Here is a 26794-nt window from a genome sequence, read left to right on the forward strand (position 1 = left end):
GCTACTTAGCTAGCTACATAGCCGTCTTTGTATCAAAGATAATTGTGTAGTCTAGAGCGATTTTCTAGGTTCGCTAGCCATCTATTGTCGTTCTTTTAACGCAACGTAACGTAAACAACACTGCTAGCTAGCCTGCTAGCCCCCGAATAGCAACACTGCAGAAACTATTACACTCAACGGAACGACTTGATTAGTGTAGTGTCAACAACGCACCCACTGCCAGCTGGCCTACTTCAGCAGTACTGTATCATTTTAATCATTTTAGTCAATAAGATTCTTGCTACGTAGCTTAACTTTCTGAACATTCGAGACGTGTAGTCCACTTGTCATTCCAATCTCCTTTGCATTAGCGTAGCCTCTTCTGTAGCCTGTCAACTATGTGTCTGTTTATCCCTGTTCTCTCCTCTCTGCACACAGACCATACAAACGCTCCTCACCGCGTGGCCGCGGCCACCCTACTCTGGTGGTCCCAGCACGCACGACCCACGTGGAGTTCCAGGTCTCCGGTAGCCTCTGGAACTGCCAATCTGCGGTCAACAAGGCAGAGTTCATCTCAGCCTATGCCTCCCTCCAGTCCCTCGACTTCTTGGCACTGACGGAAACATGGATCACCACAGACAACACTGCTACTCCTACTGCTCTCTCTTCGTCCGCCCACGTGTTCTCGCACACCCCGAGAGCGTCTGGTCAGCGGGGTGGTGGCACCGGGATCCTCATCTCTCCCAAGTGGTCATTCTCTCTTTCTCCCCTTACCCATCTGTCTATCGCCTCCTTTGAATTCCATGCTGTCACAGTTACTAGCCCTTTCAAGCTTAACATCCTTATCATTTATCGCCCTCCAGGTTCCCTCGGAGAGTTCATCAATGAGCTTGATGCCTTGATAAGCTCCTTTCCTGAGGACGGCTCACCTCTCACAGTTCTGGGCGACTTTAACCTCCCCACGTCTACCTTTGACTCTTTCCTCTCTGCCTCCTTCTTTCCACTCCTCTCCTCTTTTGACCTCACCCTCTCACCTTCCCCCCTACTCACAAGGCAGGCAATACGCTCGACCTCATCTTTACTAGATGCTGTTCTTCCACTAACCTCATTGCAACTCTCCTCCAAGTCTCCGACCACTGCCTTGTATCCTTTTCCTCTCGCTCTCATCCAACACCTCCCACACTGCCCCTACTCGGATGGTATCGCGCCGTCCCAACCTTCGCTCTCTCTCCCCGCTACTCTCTCCTCTTCCATCCTATCATCTCTTCCCTCCGCTCAAACCTTCTCCCACCTATCTCCTGATTCTGCCTCCTCAACCCTCCTCTCCTCCCTCTCTGCATCCCTTGACTCTCTATGTCCCCTATCCTCCAGGCCGGCTCGGTCCTCCCCTCCCGCTCCGTGGCTCGATGACTCATTGCGAGCTCACAGAACAGGGCTCCGGGCAGCCGAGCGGAAATGGAGGAAAACTCGCCTCCCTGCGGACCTGGCATCCTTTCACTCCCTCCTCTCTACATTTTCCTCCTCTGTCTCTGCTGCTAAAGCCACTTTCTACCACGCTAAATTCCAAGCATCTGCCTCTAACCCTAGGAAGCTCTTTGCCACCTTCTCCTCCCTCCTGAATCCTCCGCCCCCCCCCCCTCCTCCCTCTCTGCAGATGACTTCGTCAACCATTTTGAAAAGAAGGTCGACGACATCCGATCCTCGTTTGCTAAGTCAAACGACACCGCTGGTTCTGCTCACACTGCCCTACCCTGTGCTCTGACCTCTTTCTCCCTCTCTCTCCAGATGAAATCTCGCGTCTTGTGACGGCCGGCCGCCCAACAACCTGCCCGCTTGACCCTATCCCCTCCTCTCTTCTCCAGACCATTTCCGGAGACCTTCTCCCTTACCTCACCTCGCTCATCAACTCATCCCTGACCGTTGGCTACGTCCCTTCCGTCTTCAAGAGAGCGAGAGTTGCACCCCTTCTGAAAAAACCTACACTCGATCCCTCCGATGTCAACAATTACAGACCAGTATCCCTTCTTTCTTTTCTCTCCAAAACTCTTGAACGTGCCGTCCTTGGCCAGCTCTCCCGCTATCTCTCTCTGAATGACCTTCTTGATCCAAATCAGTCAGGTTTCAAGACTAGTCATTCAACTGAGACTGCTCTCCTCTGTATCACGGAGGCGCTCCGCACTGCTAAAGCTAACTCTCTCTCCTCTGCTCTCATCCTTCTAGATCTATCGGCTGCCTTCGATACTGTGAACCATCAGATCCTCCTCTCCACCCTCTCCGAGTTGGGCATCTCCGGCGCGGCCCACGCTTGGATTGCGTCCTACCTGACAGGTCGCTCCTACCAGGTGGCGTGGCGAGAATCTGTCTCCTCACCACGCGCTCTCACCACTGGTGTCCCCAGGGCTCTGTTCTTGGCCCTCTCCTATTCTCGCTATACACCAAGTCACTTGGCTCTGTCATAACCTCACATGGTCTCTCTTATCATTGCTATGCAGACGACACACAATTAATCTTCTCCTTTCCCCCTTCTGATGACCAGGTGGCGAATCGCATCTCTGCATGTCTGGCAGACATATCAGTGTGGATGACGGATCACCACCTCAAGCTGAACCTCGGCAAGACGGAGCTGCTCTTCCTCCCGGGGAAGGACTGCCCGTTCCATGATCTCGCCATGACGGTTGACAACTCCATTGTGTCCTCCTCCCAGAGCGCCAAGAACCTTGGCGTGATCCTGGACAACACCCTGTCGTTCTCAACTAACATCAAGGCGGTGGCCCGTTCCTGTAGGTTCATGCTCTACAACATCCGCAGAGTACGACCCTGCCTCACACAGGAAGCGGCGCAGGTCCTAATCCAGGCACTTGTCATCTCCCGTCTGGATTACTGCAACTCGCTGTTGGCTGGGCTCCCTGCCTGTGCCATTAAACCCCTTCAACTCATCCAGAACGCCGCAGCCCGTCTGGTGTTCAACCTTCCCAAGTTCTCTCACGTCACCCGGCTCCTCCGTTCTCTCCACTGGCTTCCAGTTGAAGCTCGCATCCGCTACAAGACCATGGTGCTTGCCTACGGAGCTGTGAGGGGAACGGCACCTCAGTACCTCCAGGCTCTGATCAGGCCCTACACCCAAACAAGGGCACTGCGTTCATCCACCTCTGGCCTGCTCACCTCCCTACCACTGAGGAAGTACAGCTCCCGCTCAGCCCAGTCAAAACTGTTCGCTGCCCTGGCCCCCCAATGGTGGAACAAACTCCCTCACGACGCCAGGACAGCGGAGTCAATCACCACCTTCCGGAGACACCTGAAACCCCACCTCTTTAAGGAATACCTAGGATAGGTTAAGTAATCCCTCTCACCCCACCCCCCCCCTAAGTTTTAGATGCACTATTGTTAAGTGACTGTCCCACTGGATGTCATAAGGTGAATGCACCAATTTGTAAGTCGCTCTGGATAAGAGCGTCTGCTAAATGACTTAAATGTAAATGTTAGTATTCATCTTATTCCCATTCCCCATAATATCATACTATAAATGTCTCTGAGCAAGGCAATTAACCCCCAACAACTGCTTCCTGGGTGGCCAATGGATGTCGATTCGGGCAGCCCCCCAGTACCTTTCTGATTCAGAGGGGCTAGGTTAAATGTAAATGAAACATTTTTGTTAAATGCATTCAGTTGTGCAACTGACTAGTTATCCCCCTTTCCCTTTACAAGTACATTGTACAGCAAGCAGTTTAACAGTTAATACCTTCACATACCTTCACTTATTCCAAATGTTGCTGTGTTACAGTCTGAATTATATTTTTTTAACCTTTATTTAACCAGGCAAGTCAGTTAAGAACACATTCTTATTTTCAATGACGGCCTGGGAACAGTGGGTTAACTGCCTGTTCAGGGGCAGAACGACAGATTTGTACCTTGTCAGCTCGGGGGTTTTGAGCTGACAAACTTCTGGTTACTAGTCCAACGCTCTAACCACTAGGCTACCCTATTGTCCTCGTCCATTTACACACAATACCCCATAATGACAAAGTGAAAACATGTTTCAATACATTTAAGCAATTATATTGAAAATGAAAAATATAAATATCTAACTTCAATAAATATTCACACCCGAGTCAATACATGTTAGAATCAGCTTTGGCAGTGATTTCAGCTTTGAGTCCCTAAGATTTTTGCACACCTGGGTTGTACAAATTTTGCACATTATTATTTTAATTCTTCAAGCTCTGTCAAGTTGGTTGTTGAACATTGCTAGACAGACATTTTCAAGTCTTACCATAGATTGTCAAGTCATTTTAAGTGAAAACTGTAACTAGGCCACTCAGGAACATTCAATGTCGTCTTGGTAAGCAACTCCAGTGCATATTTGGCCTTGTGTTTTAGGTTATTGTCCTGCTGAAAAGTGAGTTTGTCTCCCAGTGTCTGTTGGAAAGCAGGCTGAGCCAGGTTTTTCGCTAGGAATTTGCCTGTACTTAGCTCTATACCCATAACATGATGCAGCCAACACCATGCTTGAAAATATGAAGAGTGGTACCTATTGATGTGTTATGTTGGATTTCTTTACTATATGTTTTGCAGTTATACTTTAAATCAAATAAAATAAAAATGTATTAGTCACATGCGGCGAATACAACAGGTGTATACCTTACAGTGAAATGCTTACTTATGAGCCCCTAACCATAAAAATATGGATAAGAATAAGATATAAAAGTAACAAGTAATTAAAGAGCAGCAGAAAAATAACAATGGTGAGATTATATCCAGGGGGGTACTGGTACAGAGTCAATGTGCGGGGGCGCCGTTTAGTTGAGGTAACATGTACATGTAGGTAGAGTTATTAAAGTGACTATGCATAGATGATAACAACAGAGAGTAGCAGCGGTGTAAAGTGGGGGGGGCAATGCAAATAGTCTGGGTAGCCATTTAATTAGGTGTTCAGGTACCGCTTGCCATGCGGTAGCAGAGAGAACATTCTATGACTATGGTGGCTGGAGTCTTTGACAAATTTTAGGGCCTTCCTCCGACACCGCCTGGTATAGAGGTCCTGGATGGCAGGAAGCTTGGCCCCAGTGATGTACTGGGCCGTTCACACTACCCTCTGTAGTACCTTGTGGTCGGAGGCCCGAGCAGTTGCCATACCAGGCAGTGATGTAACCAGTCTGGATGCTCTCGATGGTGCAGCTATAGAACCTTTTGAGGATCTGAGGACCCATACCAAATCTTTTCAGCCTCCTGTGGGGGAATAGGTTTTGTCGTGCCCTCTTCCAGACTGTCTTGGTGTGCTTGGACCATGTTAGTTTGTTGGTGATGTGGACACCAAGGAACTGGAAGCTCTCAACCTGCTTCACTGCAGCCCCATTGATGAGAATGGGGGGGGGGGGGTCAAAATCATCTCCTTTGTCTTGATCACGTTGAGAGAGGGGCTGTTGTCCTGGCACCACACAGCCAGGTCTCTGACCTCCTCCCCATAGGCAGTCTTTTCATTGTCGATGATCAGGCCTACCACTGTTGTGTCATCTGCAAACTTAATAATGGCCGTGCCTGGCCGTGCAGTCATGAGTGAACAGGGAATACAGGAGGGGTGGAAAAGGGCAGTGTGCAGTGCAATAGAGATTTAGTGCCTTATTGCAAAAAGGATGCATGTTTTGAAATATTTTGTATTCTGTACAGGCATCCTTTTCACTCTGTCATTTAGGTTAGTATTGTGAAGTAACTTCAATGTTGTTGATACATCCTCAGATTTCTCTTATCACAGTCATTAAACTCTTTAAATGGCCTCATGGTGAAATCCCTGAGCGGTTTCCTTCCTCTCCTGCAACTGAGTTAGGAAGGACGTGTGTATCTTTGTCGTGACTGTGTCTATTGATACACCATTCAAAGTGTAATTAATAACTTCACCATGCTCAAAGGGGTATTTAATGACTACCACTATGTGCTCTTCTTTGCAAGGCATTGGAAAATCTCCCTGGTCTTTGTGGTTGAATCTGTGTCTGAATTGCAGTACTCGACTGAGGGACCTCACAGATAATTATATATGTAGGGTAAACAGGTTAAACATTATTATTGCACACAGAATGAGTCCATGCAACTTCTGTGACTTGTTAAACAAAAGTTTACTCCTGAAATTATTTTGGCTTGCCATAATAAAGGGTTTGAATACTTATTGAGTTAAGACATTTCAGCTTTCGTTTTTAATTCATTTGTAAACATTTCTAAAAACAAAAAAAATATGGGGTACTGTGTGTATGCCAGTGACACAAAATCTCAATTAAAATATATTGTGGTCCTTCTGTAGCTCAGTTGGTAGAGCATGGCGCTTGTAACGCCAGGGTAGTGGGTTCGATCCCCGGGACCACCCATACGTAGAATGTATGCACACATGACTGTAAGTCGCTTTGGATAAAAGCGTCTGCTAAATGGCATATATTATTATTATTATTATATATTTAACATTCAGGCTGTAACAACAAAATGTGGAAAAGTTATGAATTAAGAGTATGAATACTTTCTGAAAGCACTGTAGCTCTCTGTCTGCTGCTTCTCCTTAACTTTTTAAGAAATGAATTTGTTCAAAACTGCTCAACTGTCTTTCTCTCTTTTTGAGTCAACTACTCAACACATTTTATGCACTGGAGTGCTATCTATCTGTATCTTATGCTTGTATTACTAGATTCATTCACTGATGCTTTGATTGGGTGGACAACATGTCAATCCATGCTGCAAGAGCTCCGATTCCTCCGGACGTCGTCATAATTACTGGGTAAGTCTATGGAAGGAGGTGAGAACCATTAAGCTCCTAAGTGTTGTATTGAAGTCAATGTACCCAGAAGAGGACGGAAAATTGCTGTCCTCCGGCTACACTATGGTGCTACGCCAGAGAGTCCTGTTGAGGATACTGTAGGATACTGTAGACCACCTTTGCAAAACAGTGTGTTCTAATCTGTTATTTGGTGACGTGAATATATTTTGTATATTTTTTTGCAGGGTAGGACCTGTTTCAACTTTGCAATCGGGGTTCTCACAGGGTTTTAATGTTACTGAAGTGAAAGTGAAATAATAACGCATAATAATAATAACGCTTATTACATACCTGACTGTTGGAGAGGGCCTGCTGATGATACGGTGAGAACCTGTTCTTGGCAGGGTCTTCTGAGGTGGGGCTGAGGGGTTTGGGGTCTGACATGGAGCGCTGCACACTCTTGATGGGCCTGGGGAGGCTCTGATGACGCTGAGGGGACTCGGCAGTGAAGGCTTTCTGCTGGGGTGTGACGTGCGCCTTGTTGAGTTTCTCCTGGGAGGTGAAGGTGGTCTCCAGCATCCGATGGGGTGACAGTGGGGACACAGGGGAGTACAGCACCTGAGGAGACTTGGGAGGCTGGCGAGATGGGGACTCGTTCTGCTGCTGGCCTTGGTAGCCGATATCCAGAGGATCCGGTTTCCTCCTTTCAAACTTGGCCACCCCTTGGGGAGGAGATGGGGTGGAGCCTACCATCTGCATGGTGGTGGAGTATGGGCTGATGGTGGTGGGGACACTGAGCTGAGGGGCCACCACCCCCTGAGACTGGACCTCTGGTTCGGTCTGACAGGCCAAGCTCTCACCCTTATGGGTTCTCTCAGGTGCAGAGATGTAGTGTAGTAGCTCCACCTTGTTTGTCTCAGCCGCAGTAATGTGGATTGCAGGTGAGACCCTGCCCAACTGGTCTGTCTCAGTCTGGCATGAGGAGTCGTTGGTGGTCTGAATGGCTATGCTAGAGGAAGACACTTTGGAGATTCCGTCGGATTTGACCTCCGCGCTAGAGTCTGAGTGCTTGGAGAAGCGTGACCTCCTGCGCCTGACCGGTTGCTCCCACTCTGCTTGATCCTCGTCATCTGTCTGGACGCTGCAGTCAGCGATGCGCCTGGTTCTCCTGCCCCTACGGTTCATATACCTGTCCTCACCATCTTCATCATCCGTCTGCACGCAGCTATCTGCAATCCTCCTCACTGGCTCCTCCTCTGCTTCGTCCCTAAGACGAGGCATGGAGTTCCGCTTCTTCATGACCCTGGACTCCGCCTGATCCTCACTATTTCTGAAGGACATCTCAGAGGCAGAGCTAGGTATAGGCCTTGGGGTCACCACTGTTTGGACCACCTGCCCTTCCATGTGGGGTTGCCAGAACTGCACACTTTGGCCCTCCTGTTGAATCACCCTACCACTCTGGTCACAGATGATGAAACCTTGTGGGGTTCCTCCTCCAACTACTAACCCTTGAGCAGTAGTGGCTGTAGCAGCTGCTGCTGCCGATGCAGCAGCTGCCTCGGCTGCTGCGGCTGCAGCTGCTGCCTCCACCACTGCAGTCTTCTGCCTTTTCTGCTCCTCCAACTGCTGCTGGAGCTGTTGCTGCAGCGACTGGATCTGGTCCAGTTGCATCCTCTGCTGGGCTAGCTGTTCCCTCTGCATGACCAGCTGGGTCTCCCTTTCCGATTGCTGCTGATGCAGGACTTGCTGTTTGATGGTCTGCAGCTCCTGAATCTCGCGCTGCACCAACATCTGTTCTTTCTCCCTGTGCCTCTGGAGCTCCATGCGGTCTCTCTCCAGTTCCTCATGCAGGCGCATTTGCCGAAGTTTCTCCAGCTCCACACGCTCTCGCTCCATCTGCAGCATCTGCTCTTGCTGCTGTCTCAAACGCTCTTCTACCTTTTCTAGCTCTGGGTCTACGGAAGTAGCAATGGTGGTGCTGGTTGCTGCAGCCTGGAGTGTGGTCTGGGGCTGCAGCTGAGTCTGGTGCTGCACTAGAGCCTGGGGCTGAGGCTGAGTTATTAGCTGGGACTGGGATTGAGTCAGGGATAAAGCTTGAGTTTGAGTTGGTATTTGTTGTTGCATTTGAGTTTGAATTTGTTGCTGTATTTGGGACTGCATTTGTTGCTGTATTTGGGCTTGCATTTGAGTTTGTGTAAGGGGGTGTGTCGTAACTTTCTGCACTTGGATATGAGTTTGGGGGGTCTGTTGGTTTGCAGACTGAATTGCCATTGCAGTAGTTTGTACAATCTGTCCACCCATATGAGAAACCGGGTGGGCCGGTGGTAAAGTTGCAGCTGTGTGCACAGTGACGGTTTCCAAAGGCTTCCCAAGGTAGACAGGAGCTTCCTGAGTGGAGGTGCTTGTGTCAGGTACATTTCCAGGAACACCCGCTGTTGTAGGAAACTGGTTGGGAGAAGCGTAACCGTAAGGTCCCTGTGTAGACAAAGGCATCCTTGGGGTCACATGAGGCAACCTAGTGAGGCTAGCCAGTGGTACAGCAGTCACACCTGCAGGGTAAGGTCGGTATATTCCTCGTGGCATGGGTCGCAGAACAGAGGAAGGTTGGGTGGTTATTGGCAAGGTAGAGGCTATTGGGCTGTTGATGGTGGAGTATGTCATGCCATCAGCTCCTCTCATTGCAGATGGATATAAGGCCCGTATGCTTGCTTGTCTGGCATTGATCAGATTGGTTAGGGCTTGGCCGTGTGCTGTGGGCCTGCCGTCAGGGGCATAGAGTAGGTTGGCTCGGATTGATGCTAAACTTTGCTGTAGGTTGAGCCTGGCTGCAGGGCCTGCTCCTCTTCCAGCACCATACTGCATCATGTCAGGGTTGCTGTACCGTTGACCAAACTGATCCATAGAGTTCAGAGCTGCACACATTCGGCTGATCTCCCTGGCAGTGGTGGCACTATACTGTGCCAGGTTGGCATCCGGTAAACCTACCTGACCATAGCCATAGTCTTGGTTGATGTTGGACATGGAGCCGTATCTTCGCAGGGGTAAGGGAGGACCTGTAACATCTCCTTCATGACGTAAGTCTGTGTAGGATCCATACTGCGCACCCATGCCAAGATATCCTCCTTCGTAGGTTTGATTCATGGTGCTCAGATCCACAGCCAAGTCCCCAGGGTCAGTCCTCTGATAGTACTGAAGCCCTGCATTAGACAGGTTGGTGTCAGACATGGAAGGTTGAAGTCTCCCTCCAGGGGGTATAGGGTATGGAGGGACCCCCTGCATTGGTTTAAGCTCATCTGGTGCTCCTTGCATGCTTGATGTCTGGTAGCCATTATTTCCAGGTTGTTGTTGTTGTTGATGATGATGATGTTGCTGTTGTTGAAGTTGTTGTTGTTGTTGTTTCTGCTGCTGCTGTTGCTGCTGCTGCTGTTGTTGTTGCTGCTGTTGTTGTTGCTGCTGTTGTTGTTGCTGCTGCTGCTGCTGTTGCTGCTGCTGTTGCTGCTGCTGTTGCTGCTGCTGCTGTTGCTGCTGCTGTTGCTGCTGCTGTTGCTGCTGCTGCTGTTGCTGCTGCTGCTGCTGGCTTACACTGTAATGTGGAGCAGGGGGTGGAAGGGTGACTTGGGAAGGTTCAGTGGTAAGATTTTTCTGAGTTAAGTTCCCTGCACAACTACCAGCGAAGGGTAACTTGTAAACAACGTCACAACAAGCCACTTGGTTCTCTGGTTTCTGCATCTGTCCACCAGTGAGATCCAGGACCTGGGGAGGAGGAGGAGGCTCTTTGACTAGCTGAGTCACTGTGGCCACCTGAGATGTATTGCGGTCTTCCAGTTGGACCATCATGACATGGGGCTTTCCCGTGGACAGGTTCATGACCGTGGGCTTGTTCTTCAACTCCAAAGCAAGCCCACCCTGACAATAGTCATGCAGAGTGTTAGAGGAAGGTGGAGCCACAGACACTGGCTGAGGAGGTAAGGGAGATACTCTAGGAATTGCACTGACACTGACCACAGGCTGAGCAATGCCAATGCTTGTCTGGCTCACCACCAGGTCTTTCTTCAGCAACAGCGGCTGGACCTGGTTTGCTAGGTTATAGCGAGCGAAAGAGGACTGCTGGTGCTGCTGGAGCTGCTGCTCGAGGAGCTGTTGTTGCTGTAGGAGCTTCTGCTGCTGCATCTGGAGTTGCTGCTGCTGGATGCCCAAATCCTCCAGACATGCGTCAATCTTGGGAATGGACGGGTCAGTGATGGGTGTCTTAGTTTGTGTAAGACACATTGCTGATCCCACGCCTTGCCCCAGATCCACACGGTTCTGAAGGGGATCTCCGTAAACCACTGGATGCCCCTTCGGCTGAGATATAAACATGGAGGCTGCCACGGTGACTGTTGTTGGAGTGGACGCAGACACATGCGGCTGCTCTTGTGCATTCAGGTTCATGGCTGCATTCAGGTCCTGCACCGCTGTGTGACGGCTGGGTGGTTGTTCAGCATCGAGAGAATACCTCCTTGTATCAGTTGCCAGAGACGTTAGATCCATGCCCTGGTCAGTCATGATGATTGGGGCAGGCTTCATTGGTGCTCTCAGGTCCACCACAGATGCAGGTCCAGTCGGATGCATTTGAATTTGGCCCTGCTCCACGACCCTAGAGGTACCTGGAACGTTGGAGATTCTACATAGGGAGATATTTTCCATTGACATTGACCCACGACTGTATGTGGCAGCTGTGGTTGTCATTGTCATGCTCATACCAACATTAACCCTCTCTGCAGTTTGGGGCCTCTGTAAACCAGGTTGAGGGGTTTGGTGCAGTGGGTGCATTTGTGTGGATGTTGGGGAGCTTGTTGAAGGAGTATGTTGCTGATACATGGGCTGACGTATACCCTGTGTTGGCGAGGACAGGGGCGAAGTGGAAGAGTTTACAGTTAAAGGCTTTGCAGAACTGGTGGTGGTCTCAGAGCCCAGAGTTATCACCATTACTGGTGAGTCGGAGGAGGACTGTTGTCTTGCAAGGCGTGGCGACGCTGATCTTTGTGGCGTCTGGGCTCCATGTTGCTGTGGCGGTATTGGGGAGGTTGGGCCACCAGTGCCAGGTTGAGAATGTCGTGGGGACCCCCCAGGCCCAGTGGTTTGTGGGGACACCCCAGGCCCTGTGGGTCGTGGGGACACCCCAGGCCCTGTGGGTCGTGGAGACACCCCAGGCCCTGTGGGTCGTGGGGACACCCCAGGCCCTGAGGGTCGTGGGGACACCCCAGGCCCTGTGGGTCGTGGGGATGGGGAATGAATGGGGCTCTGTGAGGGAGAGGGAGCAGGGGAAACAGGAGGACTGGGGCCTTTAAAATAGGAGAAGAGGGAGGATGCGATGGAGGGCACTCCAGGGTCAGGAAGAGGCACCCCTTGTGCTGGTCCATGAGTACCTGGTCTTCCAGCTGCCGGGGGGATAACACCCCCTATTTTGGCAGTCTGCGTCCTCATCCTGTCTTGGGTTTCTTTCGATAGATGCTGTGTCACACTGATTCCTTGGGGGATCCCTCGTCCAGACCCACGTGGGTCGTTTGAGGAGAAGGAAACAGGTGCAGAGATCTGTGTGGGGCTGGAGCCAGGTGTTAGGGAAGCTCCAGTGTCTAGATGTTGTTTATTGCCAGGCTGAGGTGCCCCAGCCGGTTGCCTTTGTGGACTTCCTTGTTGTTGACCTGGCCTTCCTGGCTGTCCCTGCTGCTGCTGCTGCAGCATCTCTGCTTTCCTCATCATTTCTTCATAAACCTCCTCTGCACTTTTCAGTGTCTTGTCAGACGGTGAAGTGGCAGTAGGTTTTTCAGTGGGGGAGTAGAGAGACATGAACGTGGGTAGGTTGTGGTGGCTTCCTGACTTGTAGAGCTTAGAGCCCATCATTTCAAAGCCCTCTGCCTCTGAATCCATGGAAGGGGAGTACTCTGAGCAGGAGGATCTGTGGAGCTCCTCCATCTCTGCTGCCTGTCTCAGCTCCTCTGTTGGGGATGCATCCTCGATGGGAGAGAGGTTGCTGGGCGGAGTCTTGGATCTCTCTCTACGTCTCTGGGCCCTCAGCTCCTCTTTGTCTCTCTTAGTTTTCCTGGCTGTGCTGCGGATCCTCTGCAGGTCCAGATCTCTCATCTTCTCCTGTTCTCTCAAAAGCTCCTCTTCCTCCCTCAGCTCGTCTTCCTCGGATGAGTCCTCAATGGTGGGCAGGAGTGGGCCATGGGAGCGGTGGCGAGCCTTCCTCTGCTGCTTGGCTTCTTCCAGTCTCTGCCTGCGGCTGGGGCTGCTGTCACTGTCATCCTCCATGGAGGACACAGAGGTAGGGGACGTGCCGGAGGTGTAGCTGGGAGTGGTGGCAGGTAGGGTGGAGGAATACTCCCCCCTCGACCGCTCCTCTGGTGATCCAGTCAGGCTCTCCATCTCCAGCTCTGGCTCTCTGAGGTCATGCTCTGAGTTGTTCAGCTCGATGGTCTTAAACCGCCGCAGGCCTCCTTGGGAAGCCATCATACCTTCGTCTTCTTCACCATCAGCGCCCTTGGTGTCCTCTTCAAAACTACTGGAATGGTGGGTGAGGCTGCGTCGTTTCTCCTTCCCCAAATCCTTTTTGTTTTTTGTTTTCTGGTAGCCGTACCCTTCTTCCTCCTCCATCTCATCCTCGTCAGCACTCATTTCCATGATCTGCCTCCTCATGAACTCCTCATCTGTCATTTCTTTATGGGACTTCTTCTGCCTGGGCGGTAAGGGGGACAGACCACTCTCGCTGCTGTCCTCCACATAGTCGTGTCGCAGCTTTGAGCTGAGATCGTCCGACACTTCCCCATCCGAGTTGTACTCCTCGTCCTGGCCAATGGACAGAGAGTGAGGCCTCCCCCGGCCCTGGTCTGCAGCCTCCTTGGACTTTGATTCTAGCAGCGGCCGCATGGAGCTCTCCAGCTTGGTTATCTCAGAGGGGCTAGAGGGGCCTCGTTCACTCAGTTTCAACCCCGGATCCTCCTGGATCTGGCCTGTGATCTCGCCCATGGAGCCGGATATCCCATCTGACGAGTAGCCCGTGTCACTGAGGCTCTGTGTGCTGGACTTGTTGGAATACTGAAGGAAAGAGAGAAAAAAGAGAGAGAGGTCAGAGGGCGGTATTTGCATCAGTCCTTTTTCCCCTTGACTTATTTTGTTTCTATAGCAAAAAGTCTATTACAGGCATCAGCGCACCCTTTCTTTCCTATCGTTTCACCTAACTCAACGGTAGTGTCACTTTTATGAGCATTTGTTTCACAGATGATAGGGGTTGGAATTAAAGCAATGGAGCTTATACAGGATATATTACGATTCTGGCAAGACACAAGAGACTAATTACATTGACAGGAATTCAATCATCAAAGCACATGCAACTATAACAGATAATGTAATACATACAGTGCCGTGAAAAAGTACTTGCCCCCTTTCTGATTTTCTAAATTTTAGCATATTTTTGGTACTGAATGTTATCAGATCTTCAACCAAACCTCATATTAGATAAAGGGAACCTGAGTGTCACACCCTGACCTTAGATATCTCTGTTTGTCTATATATTTTGGTTGGGTCAGGGTATGACTAGGGTGGGTACTCTAGTTTTTGTATGTCTAGGGTTTTTGTATGTCTAGGGGTTTTAGTACATCTATATTGGCCTGATATGGTTCCCAATCAGAGACAGCTGTTTGTCGTTGTCTCTGATTGGGGATCATATTTAGGTAGCCATTTTCCTCATTTGTGTTGTGGGATCTTAACTATGTTTAGTTGCCTGTCTGCACTAAATTGTATAGCTTCACGTTTCATTTGTTGGTTTTGTTGATTTGTTAAGTGTTTCATTCATTAAAAGAGAATGTTCGCATACCACGCTGCGCCTTGGTCTCACTCATACGACAATCATGACAGAAGATCCCACCAGAAATGGACCAAACAGCGTGTACAGGAGGAGTGGACTTGGGAGGAGATCCAGGATGGAAAAGGACCCTGGACGCAGGCCCGGGGAGTATCACTGTCCTAAGGAGGAGATAGAGGCAGTGAAAGTGGAACGGCGACGATATGAGGAGATAGCTCAACGGAGCAGGCACAAGAGTCAACCCCAAGAAAAAAATTGGTAGGGGCACATGGAGCCAGTCAGGGAGTCGAGTGAGGAGCTCGAACAAAGATTCCGAAGAGAGGTGCTGGCATTGAGAGCGCTGCAGAGTGGGCGTGCTGAGATGCGTGTCATCAGCCCGGTGCTACCTGTACCGGTCCCACGCATAAGGTCTCCAGTGTGCCTTCACAGCCCAGTGTGCCCTGTGCTAGCTTCCCGCACTTGCCGGCCTGGAGTGAGCATCCAGGGTTGTGCCATCTCTGCGCTCTAGAACCTCCAGTGCGCCTCCATAGTCAAGTATGTCCTGTGCCTCCTCTCTGCACTCGCCCTGAGGTGTGTGTCATCAGCCCGGTGCCACCTGTACCGGTACCACGCATCAGGCCTCCAGTGCACCTCCACAGTCCAGAGCTTCCGGCGACAGTTCCCAGTCCAGGGCTTCCGCCGATAGTTTCCAGTCAGGAACCTCCAATGACGGTCCCCAGTTCGGGGTCTCCAGCGACGATCCCCAGTCTGGGGTCTCCAGCGACGGTCCCCAGTCTGGGGTCTCCAGCGACGGTCCCCAGTCCGGGGTCTTCAGCGACGGTCCCCAGTCCGGGGTCTTCAGCGACGGTCCCCAGTCTGGGGTCTTCAGCGACGGTCCCCAGTCTGGGGTCTTCAGCGACGGTCCCCAGTCTGGGGTCTTCAGCGACGGTCCCCAGTCCGGGGCCTCTAGCGACGAGCTGCTGTCTAGAGTCTTCAGCGACGAGCTGATCCACGGTCCGGTTCCACAGAAGCAAAGGGATCAGCGTAAGGAGGGGGGGCTGATGATGCCCTCCCGGACCCTCCCCTATAGGTTCAGGTTTGTGGCCGGGAGTCCGCACACATGTGTGGTTTTTCAAGCATGAACTGCTTGTTTCAAGTCCTGCCATAACATCTGGCAGGACTTTGGGCACCCGAGTGGCACAGTGCTCTAAGGACACTGCATCCCAGTGCAAGACGCATCACTGCAGTCCATGGTTCAAATCCAGGCTGCATCACATCCGGCCGTGATTGGGAGTCCCATAGGGCTGAGCACAATTGGCCCAGCGTTGTCCGGGTTTGGTCAGGGTAGGCCGTCATTGTAAATAAGAATTTATTCTTAACTGACTCGCCTAGTTAAATAAAGGTTAAATAAATAAAAATCTATAATAATAATCTCAATTGGGATTAGGTCTGGACTTTGACTGGTCCAAACAACACTGTTTGTGTGTTTTGGATCACTGTCTTGCTGCATGACCCAGCTGCGTTTCAGCTTCAGCTCACAGACAGATGACCTGACATTCTCCTGTAGAATTCTCTGATACAGAGCAGAATTCAGGGTTCCTTCTATTAAGGAAAGTCGTCCAGGTCCTGAGGCAGCAAAGCATCCCCAAACCATCACACGACCACCACCATGCTTGACCGTTGGTATGAGGTTCTTACTGTGGAATGCAGTGTTTGGTTTTCGCCAGGCATAACGGGACCCATGTCGTCCAAAAAGTTATACTGAAACTCATCTGTCCATAGGAACATTCTCCCAAGAGTCTTGATCATCCAGGTACTTCCAAGTGCTTTTTGGCAAACCTGAGTCAACTTTTTGGGCCAGATGGGTACCATTATGTCTGACGAAACCCAAACACATACCTTTCTTAATAAAATAAATAAAATAAGTATATTATTTTGTGTTATCTGTAAGCGCAGGTTCCCTTTATCTAATATTAAGTTTTGGTTGAAGATCAAATGACATTCAGTATCAAAAATATACAAAAAATAGAAAAAAATCTGAAAGTGGGCAAATACTTTTTCACGACACTGTATAAATATGACTAAATAAAAAGCTTGAGATAAAAAAGTGACAAAAAAAACGACAAAAAAAACAAAACAACACACAAAGAAAAAAAACATGATATTTTTGTTACATGCTTGTACAATACATTTTCCCAATGCAATCACTGCAATACAGTTGAAGAATGACGGAAATAAATGAACAAGTTGATCAAAATATAATGATGAAGTAAAAAATAAAACAATAATAATAATAATAAATAAATAAAAACAGGGCATTGCATGTTAATAACACTGATTAATCACGATCGCAATGCCAGAGAAAGATGACCATATTAAAGATAACACAGGCTTAACATTATGATTGGTGAAATAAAAAGAGAGGTAAAAGATACCAGACCTGGTGCATGGTAAACAGCTGATGCTTGGGGATAGAGATGACGAGGGGAAGGGGGATAAGAATGATATGTTGTAATGATGATGATAGCAGTGGTGGTCATTTACATTTTAGTCATTTAGCTGACATTCTTATCCAGAGCCACTTACAGGGGCAATTAGGGTTAAGTGCCAATGGCACACCGACCGATTTTTGTTCACCTAGTGGGCTAAGGGATTCAAACCAGCTACCTTTTGGTTCCTGGCCCAACACTCTAACTGGTAGACTACCTGCAGCCTCCTATTTGATATAATGTAATGATCATAGTGATGTTGATGGCAGTGATGATGATGATGATGATGATAGTAATGCTGAGTGATTGACCGGTTATTAAAAAACAAATTGACCAACGTTATTTTTGTTTCTTCAAATATAAACTATGTAATATACACAACTGGAATATTTTATTTCATATTTTTCTATTGATGTCTAGCCAATGTGGAGCTGACAGAGACAATGGAATATTTTCAATGTTTTAGCAATTGAATGTTCACTATTTTTGGCTTTGAAATATCCATTAAAAAGCTCTAAAATCATTTTAATGTCACTTAATAATTTTAAAAAATTAAAAAACGAAAACGGAAAAATGCTCTATAATCAAACTGAAACCAAACCGACCTCAGAAAGCACTCATCGCTCAGCACAAGATTATAGACAGAGAAATAAATTATTCAATAACATTTCATGATGAAGATGATGACAATGACGAAGAGGATGACGTTGATGATGAAGACGACGACGACGACGACTGTCAAGAATGACTGAAATGAAGGTAAATACAATTCTGGTGGTAAATCAAGAACAATAACAAGGTAAAGACGTTGAAGTTGCAGGTCGCTCACGTCATGGTGCTTTGACTTCGGCGAGTCTCCAGCAGGTTTTTTCCTTTCATCTTTTGATGTGGTGATGGTCTCAGGTGCTCCCTTCTTGGGCGAGGCTTTGACTTCTGCTTCCTTTTGAGGTTTGGTGGTGACTTTAGTTTTCTCCTGGCCCTGCTGCTGCTTACCAGACTGCTTGTTGGGTACACTCTGGTTGGGTTTAGGTTGGGTAGGTGCACCCTTAGCAGGAGAGGGTGCACCCTTGCTAGGGGTGGATGCAGCTTTAGTATGGGAGGGTGCACCCTTGGCTGGGGAGGGCTGGGCAGGACCCTTACTCTGGGTGGTGGGTCCTGTCTGCTTGGCAGGGGAGGGTGCGCTCTTGGCTGGGGAGGGCTGGGCAGGACCCTTACTCTGGGTGGTGGGTCCTGTCTGTTTGGCAGGGTAGGATGCGCCCTTGGCAGGGGAGGGCTGGGCAGGACCCTTACTCTGGGTGGTGGGTCCTGTCTGTTTGGCTGGGGAGGGTTCACCCTTAGCAGGTGAAGGCTGGGCTGTTTTAGCAGGGGAGGGTTGTGCCTTGGCAGGGGACGGTTGAGCAGGCCCCTTGCTTTGGGCGGTGGGCCCTGCCTGTTTGGCAGGGGAGAAAGGAGGGCCACTTACTTGGGCACCCGGTGGTTTCTGTTGCTGTTGAGGACCAGTGGGCCGTAGCCCTGCCTGCTGATTGGGCCCACTCTGCTGAGGCTGTGGTTGATTGGCTGGAGCCGGGTGCCGTGGGGATCCCATTGGCTGAGGAGCAGGAAGTGGAGTGTCTCCCAGGGCCCCAGACAAAGCTCTCTGGGTCTGGCAGTTCAGGCAGAGCCATTCTTTATTCTGAAACACAGACAGAGCAAAAAGCGACATTTAGAAAACTGCATGGTACAGGATTGTATAAAACCAAACATTGTCTGCAAACTAACGATTATTCCACAACGATTGAAACATTTATATATTCTGTTCACATTGATACTCTCCATAGACTTTATCATACCGTAGTGAAACATAATGGGGTAGAAGTAGGACGGTGTTAGATGAAAAGAGGTGCTATACTTGTCAAACAAAGTGAAAGTACACTTGAGTAACATTGAGATAGAAGAGGACAGGAATAGCTAGCTGTCAGCACTGCCACTGTGCTCACAGCAGCGCTTACAAATGAAGCATGCCCTCCTAACCGGAAAAAAAAAATATGTAAAAACACGACTCCCCCATAAATCAGCTGTCTGGTAGAAGGTTTAGGCTGCTGATTTACACTGCCTCTGCGTCCCAAATGGCACCATATTTCCTATATAGTGTACTTTTTCTGTTCAAAAGTAGTACACTATATATTAATACCAGTCCCACTATGTCCTTCTTCTTTCATATGGCTGTAATATACTGTAGAAACAATGTGGTTAGGCTAAGCAATAAAGTACTGTACAGTGAGACTACAGTGGTGGCAGAGAGCCAAGGCGTTTAACAGGGAGTGTACTGACTCTGAACACAGGGGAGTTGTTTAACATTGACCTTTATGTTGATATGAGAGTCAACACATATGGAGGAAGACTGGTTACTCTTGCTAAAAATTGATCCGATAAAGAGGGAGTGATGGAGGGGTATAAAAAAAACTAAAAGCATCTTAGGGTACCATCTTAGGGTACCATTAAATGAAAGAAATAGCCACCCTCTCACACCATATGGCCAAAGACCAGCATAACAAAGACGGATTAAAAGGATCAGAAATTGTGATAAATTGACCTCCGATTAAAACAAGCCGGCCGTTGGGATAAAGTCTCGGTTCAAGAAAGATGTTCCTTCCTAGATTTTGGGCAAACTATCTAAGGTAAACCTATGAAGAAGCGTGTTTGAGGTCAGATCAGGTACTTCGAGCAGCAGCCGCAGCCACAGCACAGGCAGGTTAGGTCAGAGCTGGCTAAAGGACTCAAACCCCTGTAGTTGTTGAAGTCAACCCTTTCATCTGCATGAGAAGGCTTGGTCACCAGACAATGTGAAGCGCTTTGAAGCACATAGGAGGACGGCCGCTGCATGAATACAAATCAGCACTATGGTTATTAGTGTTGAGACACAGAGACCCAACTGCAATTAGTTCCACAGTCAACTGTTCAGATGTAATCAGCCCTTCACGGAGCAGATAACACTCATCAACAGAGAGTTAGACACAGACTGTCACCCCTCGCATTCAATCAAAAGCGGGGTTCATCCAAAATGGCACCCTATATCCTATATTCCTATATAGCGCACTCCTTTTTACCTGATTCCTATGGGCCCTGGTCAAATGCAGTTCACTGTTTAAGGAATAGGGTGCCATTTTGGACACAACCAGATAGTCTCCAATGCACTGCCACCACACCTCTATGGAGGTATTGATTATGTCGACATTCTGCCTGAGGGAAAAAAAAGGGTGTAAACCCATCGAAGACAGGATATTAGCAGAAACAGATTCCATTTCCGATTAAAAGAGCTGATCAATGAGACAGAACTACGGTGTCCGTATTAGGACAGCCTTAGTCTCAGCAGGAGATATTTTATTCTCAGATCAACGGGAACATTTAAATGCTTCTATTACCAGGTTATGAAAAGCACAACGAGAGATGGTGGCACCATGTTTGTAGCCCCGGGCCCGTATTCACAAAGTGATCCAGGATCAGGCCCCTCCCTCCCTGTCCATGAAATCTTATTCATTGATGATTTAAAAGGCTAAACTGATCCTAGATAGCAACCATACTCTTCGACGCCTTGTGAAGCTGGGCCCAGAGCCTCAAGGCATGGAGAAATGGCATCTGTGTGTAACGTGTATTGTTGGCGTCAAGGCGATAACAAATAACCCCATAAACACCTCTGTAGCCGATTACCATCGATACCACTGTACCATAGATCTTATCTTTATACGGTGTCCATATTAGGACACCCTCCTTTATTGTTATGATGCCGTCTTCAACCTCCGAGGAGGAAATAAAGACTATAACAATAGACTACAGAACAGTCCCACAGCATAAAGCTCATAAAGGAAAGCACAACACAGGTGTTAAACGGTCCCATCGTAGAGTGGAGGACACCACTGCTACGCTCCCATAATTCACTGCAGCATACTTTAAATGTCACATGTTAAGCTAAAAATGTGTTCGGATTTTGGTCACACTCCAGAATTGAGTGGGCAGCAGCAGCGTGAGGAATGGCAAGTCACAAGTGAGTTACTCTACCTGCAACCTGCTCCCTGCATACAATGTGTAGAGATAGCGTGTTTATGTTACAAGGAGGGAGGAGATAAGGAAATAGAATTGATCATGAACAAAAGAGAGAGAACGAGCAAACTAAAAGTGCCACAGTCAGGGAAATAATTGAGTCACTTTGTCTGTGTGTCTGGGCCATGGGCCCTGGAGGCTCCTGACTAACAGACAGTCTGATATGGACGTTAATCTGAGGGCCCCAAAGAACAGCGGTTGACAGGTACAGTCTCTCCAGCGATAAGGCCTGGGAGTGCCACTCTCGCCACTACTCAGCTCCTCTGCCTTGGCCTTCTCATCTGATGAAAGTGAATCAGTGAATGTGTTGGAGTTTCGTATGATTGTGTAAATACAACAGTGCGGGGGTATGCGACTGCTTTTTGGGGTGTCAGTGTGTGCAAGGGTTTATCAGTCAATGTACACCTGTATTGTAAATGTGCAAGTGTGAGACTGCGCTGTAGGTGCATGAACAGTGATTGTTAACAGGTTAGAGCCGTGTCAACCTCAGTCCCAGAAAAATAATTGCAGGCGCATAGAACCTGTGAAAACCGCGCAACAAAGCGGGACTTGAAAGGGGTGTGGTTGATGTCGAGGCAGGAGAGGGGGCGAGCCTGCTACAGCCGTAATAGATGGGACTTTGAAATATGGCGAAAATCGCCAATCAAAATAAATGTTCGATCACAACGGCCATATTGTTTTTTGGGAAGCCCAATCGAGTTCGGGGGCGTACAAAGCACGTATGTGAAAGCTATTTCTAAGATGCATACTTTGCGTCACTTGCGCTGCTCGCTCATTGAAGTCCACAATGTCGGCAGGACGTTTTAAGGGTTATGCTGGATGGTGAATGGACAGAGAGATCAGCCAATTAAAACCAGCGGTTGTTTCGTCCGCTCCTGCCATAGACTTCCAGTCAAGTCCTCGTTCTGAGGCGCGATGAAACCCGACGGTTCGAGAGAGCCGGCTGGTGGACAAGATTAGAGCTGTGTGTGTGTGTGTGTGTGTGTGTGTGTGTGTGTGTGTGTGTGTGTGTGTGTGTGTGTGTGTGTGTGTGTGTGTGTGTGTGTGTGTGTGTGTGTGTGTGTGTGTGTGTGTGTGTGTGTGTGTGTGTGTGTGTGTGTGTGTGATTCCTTGCTTGTGTTCTCCAGTCTAGGCTCATTAGTAACCCAGTGTGCCCCCATGGTGGGGGGGGTGCTCTGCTATGGTTGTGTAACAACATGAGGTGCAGAAACACTGAGTTGTACCTGAGCACCCCCCACACACACACACACACACACACACACACACACACACACACACACACACACACACTGTTCTCTCAAACATATCTGGCACACCTTTCCAAACACACCGAGACTCACACATTTAGTAGAGGGATACCGATGGATGTTAAAATCTAACAGCGCTACATGAACGGGAATCAAGAAGCGCCGGCAAGGAGCACGTTCACTGTGTTCGGGAGATGACCGCACACACCAAATGATGCAGATTGAGCGCATCAATCTTCCTGCCAATCAGAATATAGTCGACCATAAAACAATAATTGCACAAAACCACCTAGCTAGCTAACCCCAACAAATCCAACTTGTACTAGACATAGGTTATTCATGTGAACTGCACAGAGAGGACGAGCCTATTAATGATGATAGCCTAAACTAAGCCTAAACTATACCTCCTAATAATGGTGATGGTTACGGCATGTTTCCCATGGTTGGTAATGGTTTAATTAGGGACTGTGTGCAACAGGGCTGCTAATGATCTAGGCAGAGACATCATTTAGACACGATGTATAGAACCATTAGAGATATGAAAAGAAACACGACACCAGCATTATGCTGTTCCCAACTGCCATGTGTGCAGTGTCCATATCAGGACACCTAACAGAAACTGGATAATCAGTCGATGACGTTACGGAGCTGGGAAACAGTTCTGACGTCAGCCAATTGTATGGTGTCCATATTAGGACAGCCTGAGACTATCATAATGTGGACACCGTACATTTGGCTTCCGTCAGATCTAGAGATTTTTAGAGCGCATTTTGATCTAAGTGGGCAGTTGGAAAATGCCATTTTCTCCAGCTGGGAAGGAGATTAAAAAAAAAAAAAAAAGGATGTTGTCAAAGGTTTGGCGAGAGAGAGAGGGGAAAAATGAACGAGTCTGTACTTTTCAAGGACGAAGCTAACATATCCCTGCACACGGCTCTTGTGATACTGAAGGTCTATTAGCCACTCACAACAATAGCCACCAAGCCTGACCAATCAACATATCTGATACAGAATCTGAAAGTGCCTACCCTATTCCCTATGTAGTGTACCGTGTAGTGTACCGTGCTCTGGTCAAAAGCAGTGCACTACATAGGGTATAGCGTGCCATTTCGGACGCATCCCACCAGCAAACACAATCAAATGGCCAACAACACAACCAAGGGGAGAGATGGAGAGGGTTATAGGTCATCCTGTATTACATAAGCAGCAGAGAGTATCTCGAACCACAGCACCCTGTGAGCCAGATAATGCCTTCACCAATTCTGCCCAAATCCCGCTGAAACAAAATGTAAACGCAACATGTAACCTTTTCAAAGATTTTGCAGAGTTACAGATCATGTAAGGAAATCAGTCAATTGAAATAAACTCATTAGGTCCTAATCTATGGATTTGACACGACTGGGAATACAGATATGCATCTGTGCATTCTAATTGCCATCGATAAAATGCAACTGTGTTCGTTGTCTGTAGCTTACGCCTGCCCATACCATAACCCCCACCACCATCATGGGGCACTCTGTTCACAATACTGACATCAGCAAACCGCTCGACCACACGACGCCACACTCTTGGTATGCGGTTGTGAGGCCAGTTGGACGTACTGCCAAATTGTCTAAAACAACGTTGGATGGCGGCTTATGGTAGAGAAATGTACATTTAATTCTCTGGCAAGAGCTTTGGTGGACATTCCTCCAGTCAGCATGTCAATTGCCCACACCCTCGAAACTTGAGACATCTGTGGCATTGTGTTGTGTGACAAAACTGAACATTTTAGAGTGGTCTTTTGTCACCAGCACAAGGCGCACCTGTGCAATGATCATGCTGTTTTTTCAGCTTCTTTATATGCCAAGAAAAGGAGAAATGCTCACTAACAGGATGTACACATATTTGTGTACAAAATTCGATTGAAATAAGCATTTTGTGCGTATGGAAAATGTCTGGGATCTTTTATTTCAACTCATGAAACATGGCACCAATACTTTACATGTTGCGTTTATATTTTTGGTCAATGTAGTTGGCTGTTGAAGTGAGAAGGCGAGGGAGTCATTGGCATGCCAAACAAACGAAACGAGCTTTGTCTTTTTCTCTCCCTCAAGTGCTCTACTGAGGAGCTAAATATAAACAGGTGCAGGCAGGGCTCTCAGAACTAACCATCTGTGCAGTTTGCATTTACGTGGAAAACCTAAATGAGATGGAAAATGTGGAATATGGTCAGAGAGTGCGTGTGATGGGTTTGTGTTGGTGTGGGTGTGAGGCGGAAAAAGGGGGCATGTACATATTTAGAATAATATACATTACACACTCAGGAGCACACACATACGCACATGCATATTCAGACCCCACACACATACATGCATATTTAGACTCCACACCCATACATGCATATTCAGACCCCAAACACATACATGCATATTTAGACTCCACACCCATACATGCATATTTAGACTCCACACCCATACGTGCATATTTAGACTCCACACCCATACATGCATATTTAGACTCCACACCCATACATGCATATTTAGACTCCACACCCATACATGCATATTTAGACTCCACACCCATACATGCATATTTAGACTCCACACCCATACATGCATATTCAGACTCCTCAACCATACATGTATATTCAGACTCCACACCCTTACATGCATATTTAGACTCCACACCCATACATGCATATTCAGACTCCACACCCATACATGCATATTCAGACTCCTCAACCATACATGCATATTCAGACTCCACACCCATACATGCATATTCAGACTCCTCAACCATACATGCATATTCAGACTCCACACCCTTACATGCATATTCAGACTCCACACCCATACATGCATATTCAGACTCCACACCCTTACATGCATATTCAGACTCCACACCCTTACATGCAAATTCAGACTCCACACCCTTACATGCATATTCAGACTCCATACCCTTACATGCATATTCAGACTCCACACCCATACATGCATATTCAGACCCCACGCATATTCAGACTCCACACCCATACATGCATATTCAGACTCCATACCCTTACATGCATATTCAGACTCCACACCCTTACATGCATATTCAGACTCCACACCCATACATGCATATTCAGACCCCACACACATACATGCATATTCAGACTCCACACCCATACATGCATATTCAGACTCCATACCCTTACATGCATATTCAGACTCCACACCCTTACATGCAAATTCAGACTCCACACCCTTACATGCATATTCAGACTCCACACCCTTACATGCATATTCAGACTCCACACCCATACGTGCATATTCAGACTCCACACCCTTACATGCATATTCAGACTCCACACCCTTACATGCATATTCAGACTCCACACCCATACATGCATATTCAGACTCCACACCCATACATGCATATTCGGACTCACTCAACCATCCTAACACAGTAACATGGCACACAAACATGTGAAGAAGTTGGCCTGAGGAGAGTGTGTGTGTGTGTGTGTGTGTGTGTGTGTGTGTGTGTGTGTGTGTGTGTGTGTGTGTGTGTGTGTGTGTGTGTGTGTGTGTGTGTGTGTGTGTGTGTGTGTGTGTGTGTGTGTGTGTGTGTGTGTGTGTGTGTGTGTGTGTGTGTGTGTGTGTGGTCCCTGTGTACTGAAATGTCAGCTGGTTGACCCCCATCCATCAACTACAGGCTTATCAATGGCTGACACCCAAACAGCAGGAAGTCCCTTTTGCCTTTTGGGCGGCTGCGTTCATAAAGAGGATGCTAATGTAAAATGCTAATATGAGATGCTAATAATTGTTTGAGCAGCTCGCTTCCTGTCACACGTTTGTGCTGCCAAATGTCCCCCTCTCTTGCTCTTTTACTGAATCAGCATAATATCACTGTGTTGGAGACAGAGGGGGAAAGAGGGTAGAGAGAGACACACACACACAGAGATAAGAGAGAAAACGAGATAAAGAGAGACAGAGAGAGAGAAAGGAGAGTGAGAGAAAGAGGATAGAAAGTGAAAGAGAGAGAAAATAGAGAAATAAAATAGAGAGGAGAAAGAGAGAGGGGGAGTAGAGGGAGAGAACAGCCAAACCAGAGGGCTGAGAAAGGAAAGGAGAGTTGTTTATGTAGAGAGTGCTTTGGCTTTTACAGCAGTGTAAATCTCACACACACACACACACACACACACACACACACACACACACACACACACACACACACACACACACACACACACACACACACACACACACACACACACACACACACACACACACACACACACACACACACACACACACACACACACACACAATCAGTCCCTGTGTAGAAGGATAATAGGTCCCATTTAGGACATTGCACCTTTGGGCTTCTGAGACATCCAGACATTTCTAGAACCTGTAAACACTTCCCCCAGAACAAAGTACAGATTACTGCCCACTGTGAATGACCGCCCCTCTCCTCACCTCTT

At 48.2% G+C, this 26794-nt stretch overlaps 1 protein-coding gene across 2 annotated transcripts in view; it reads right to left on the bottom strand.

Moving 5' to 3' along the window:
* The window catches only part of LOC124003509 (protein bassoon-like), a 130146-nt gene that overhangs the window by 32042 nt on the left and 71310 nt on the right, over nt 1-26794 (bottom strand). Inside the window, exons 4-5 of one of the 2 annotated variants that reach the window (XM_046311805.1) lie at nt 18486-18695; nt 7064-13789 (exon numbers count right to left, since the gene is read on the bottom strand). In XM_046311805.1, coding sequence (XP_046167761.1) covers nt 7064-13789; nt 18486-18695 — 6936 coding nt within the window. Of the gene's footprint in view, nt 1-7063; nt 13790-17852; nt 18696-26794 lie in introns of both variants that reach the window. The other variant, XM_046311804.1, reaches the window with a different exon arrangement.

This window comes from Oncorhynchus gorbuscha, linkage group LG18 (assembly GCF_021184085.1).
Source record: "Oncorhynchus gorbuscha isolate QuinsamMale2020 ecotype Even-year linkage group LG18, OgorEven_v1.0, whole genome shotgun sequence".
In the NCBI taxonomy this organism is placed as follows: Eukaryota; Metazoa; Chordata; class Actinopteri; order Salmoniformes; family Salmonidae; genus Oncorhynchus; species Oncorhynchus gorbuscha.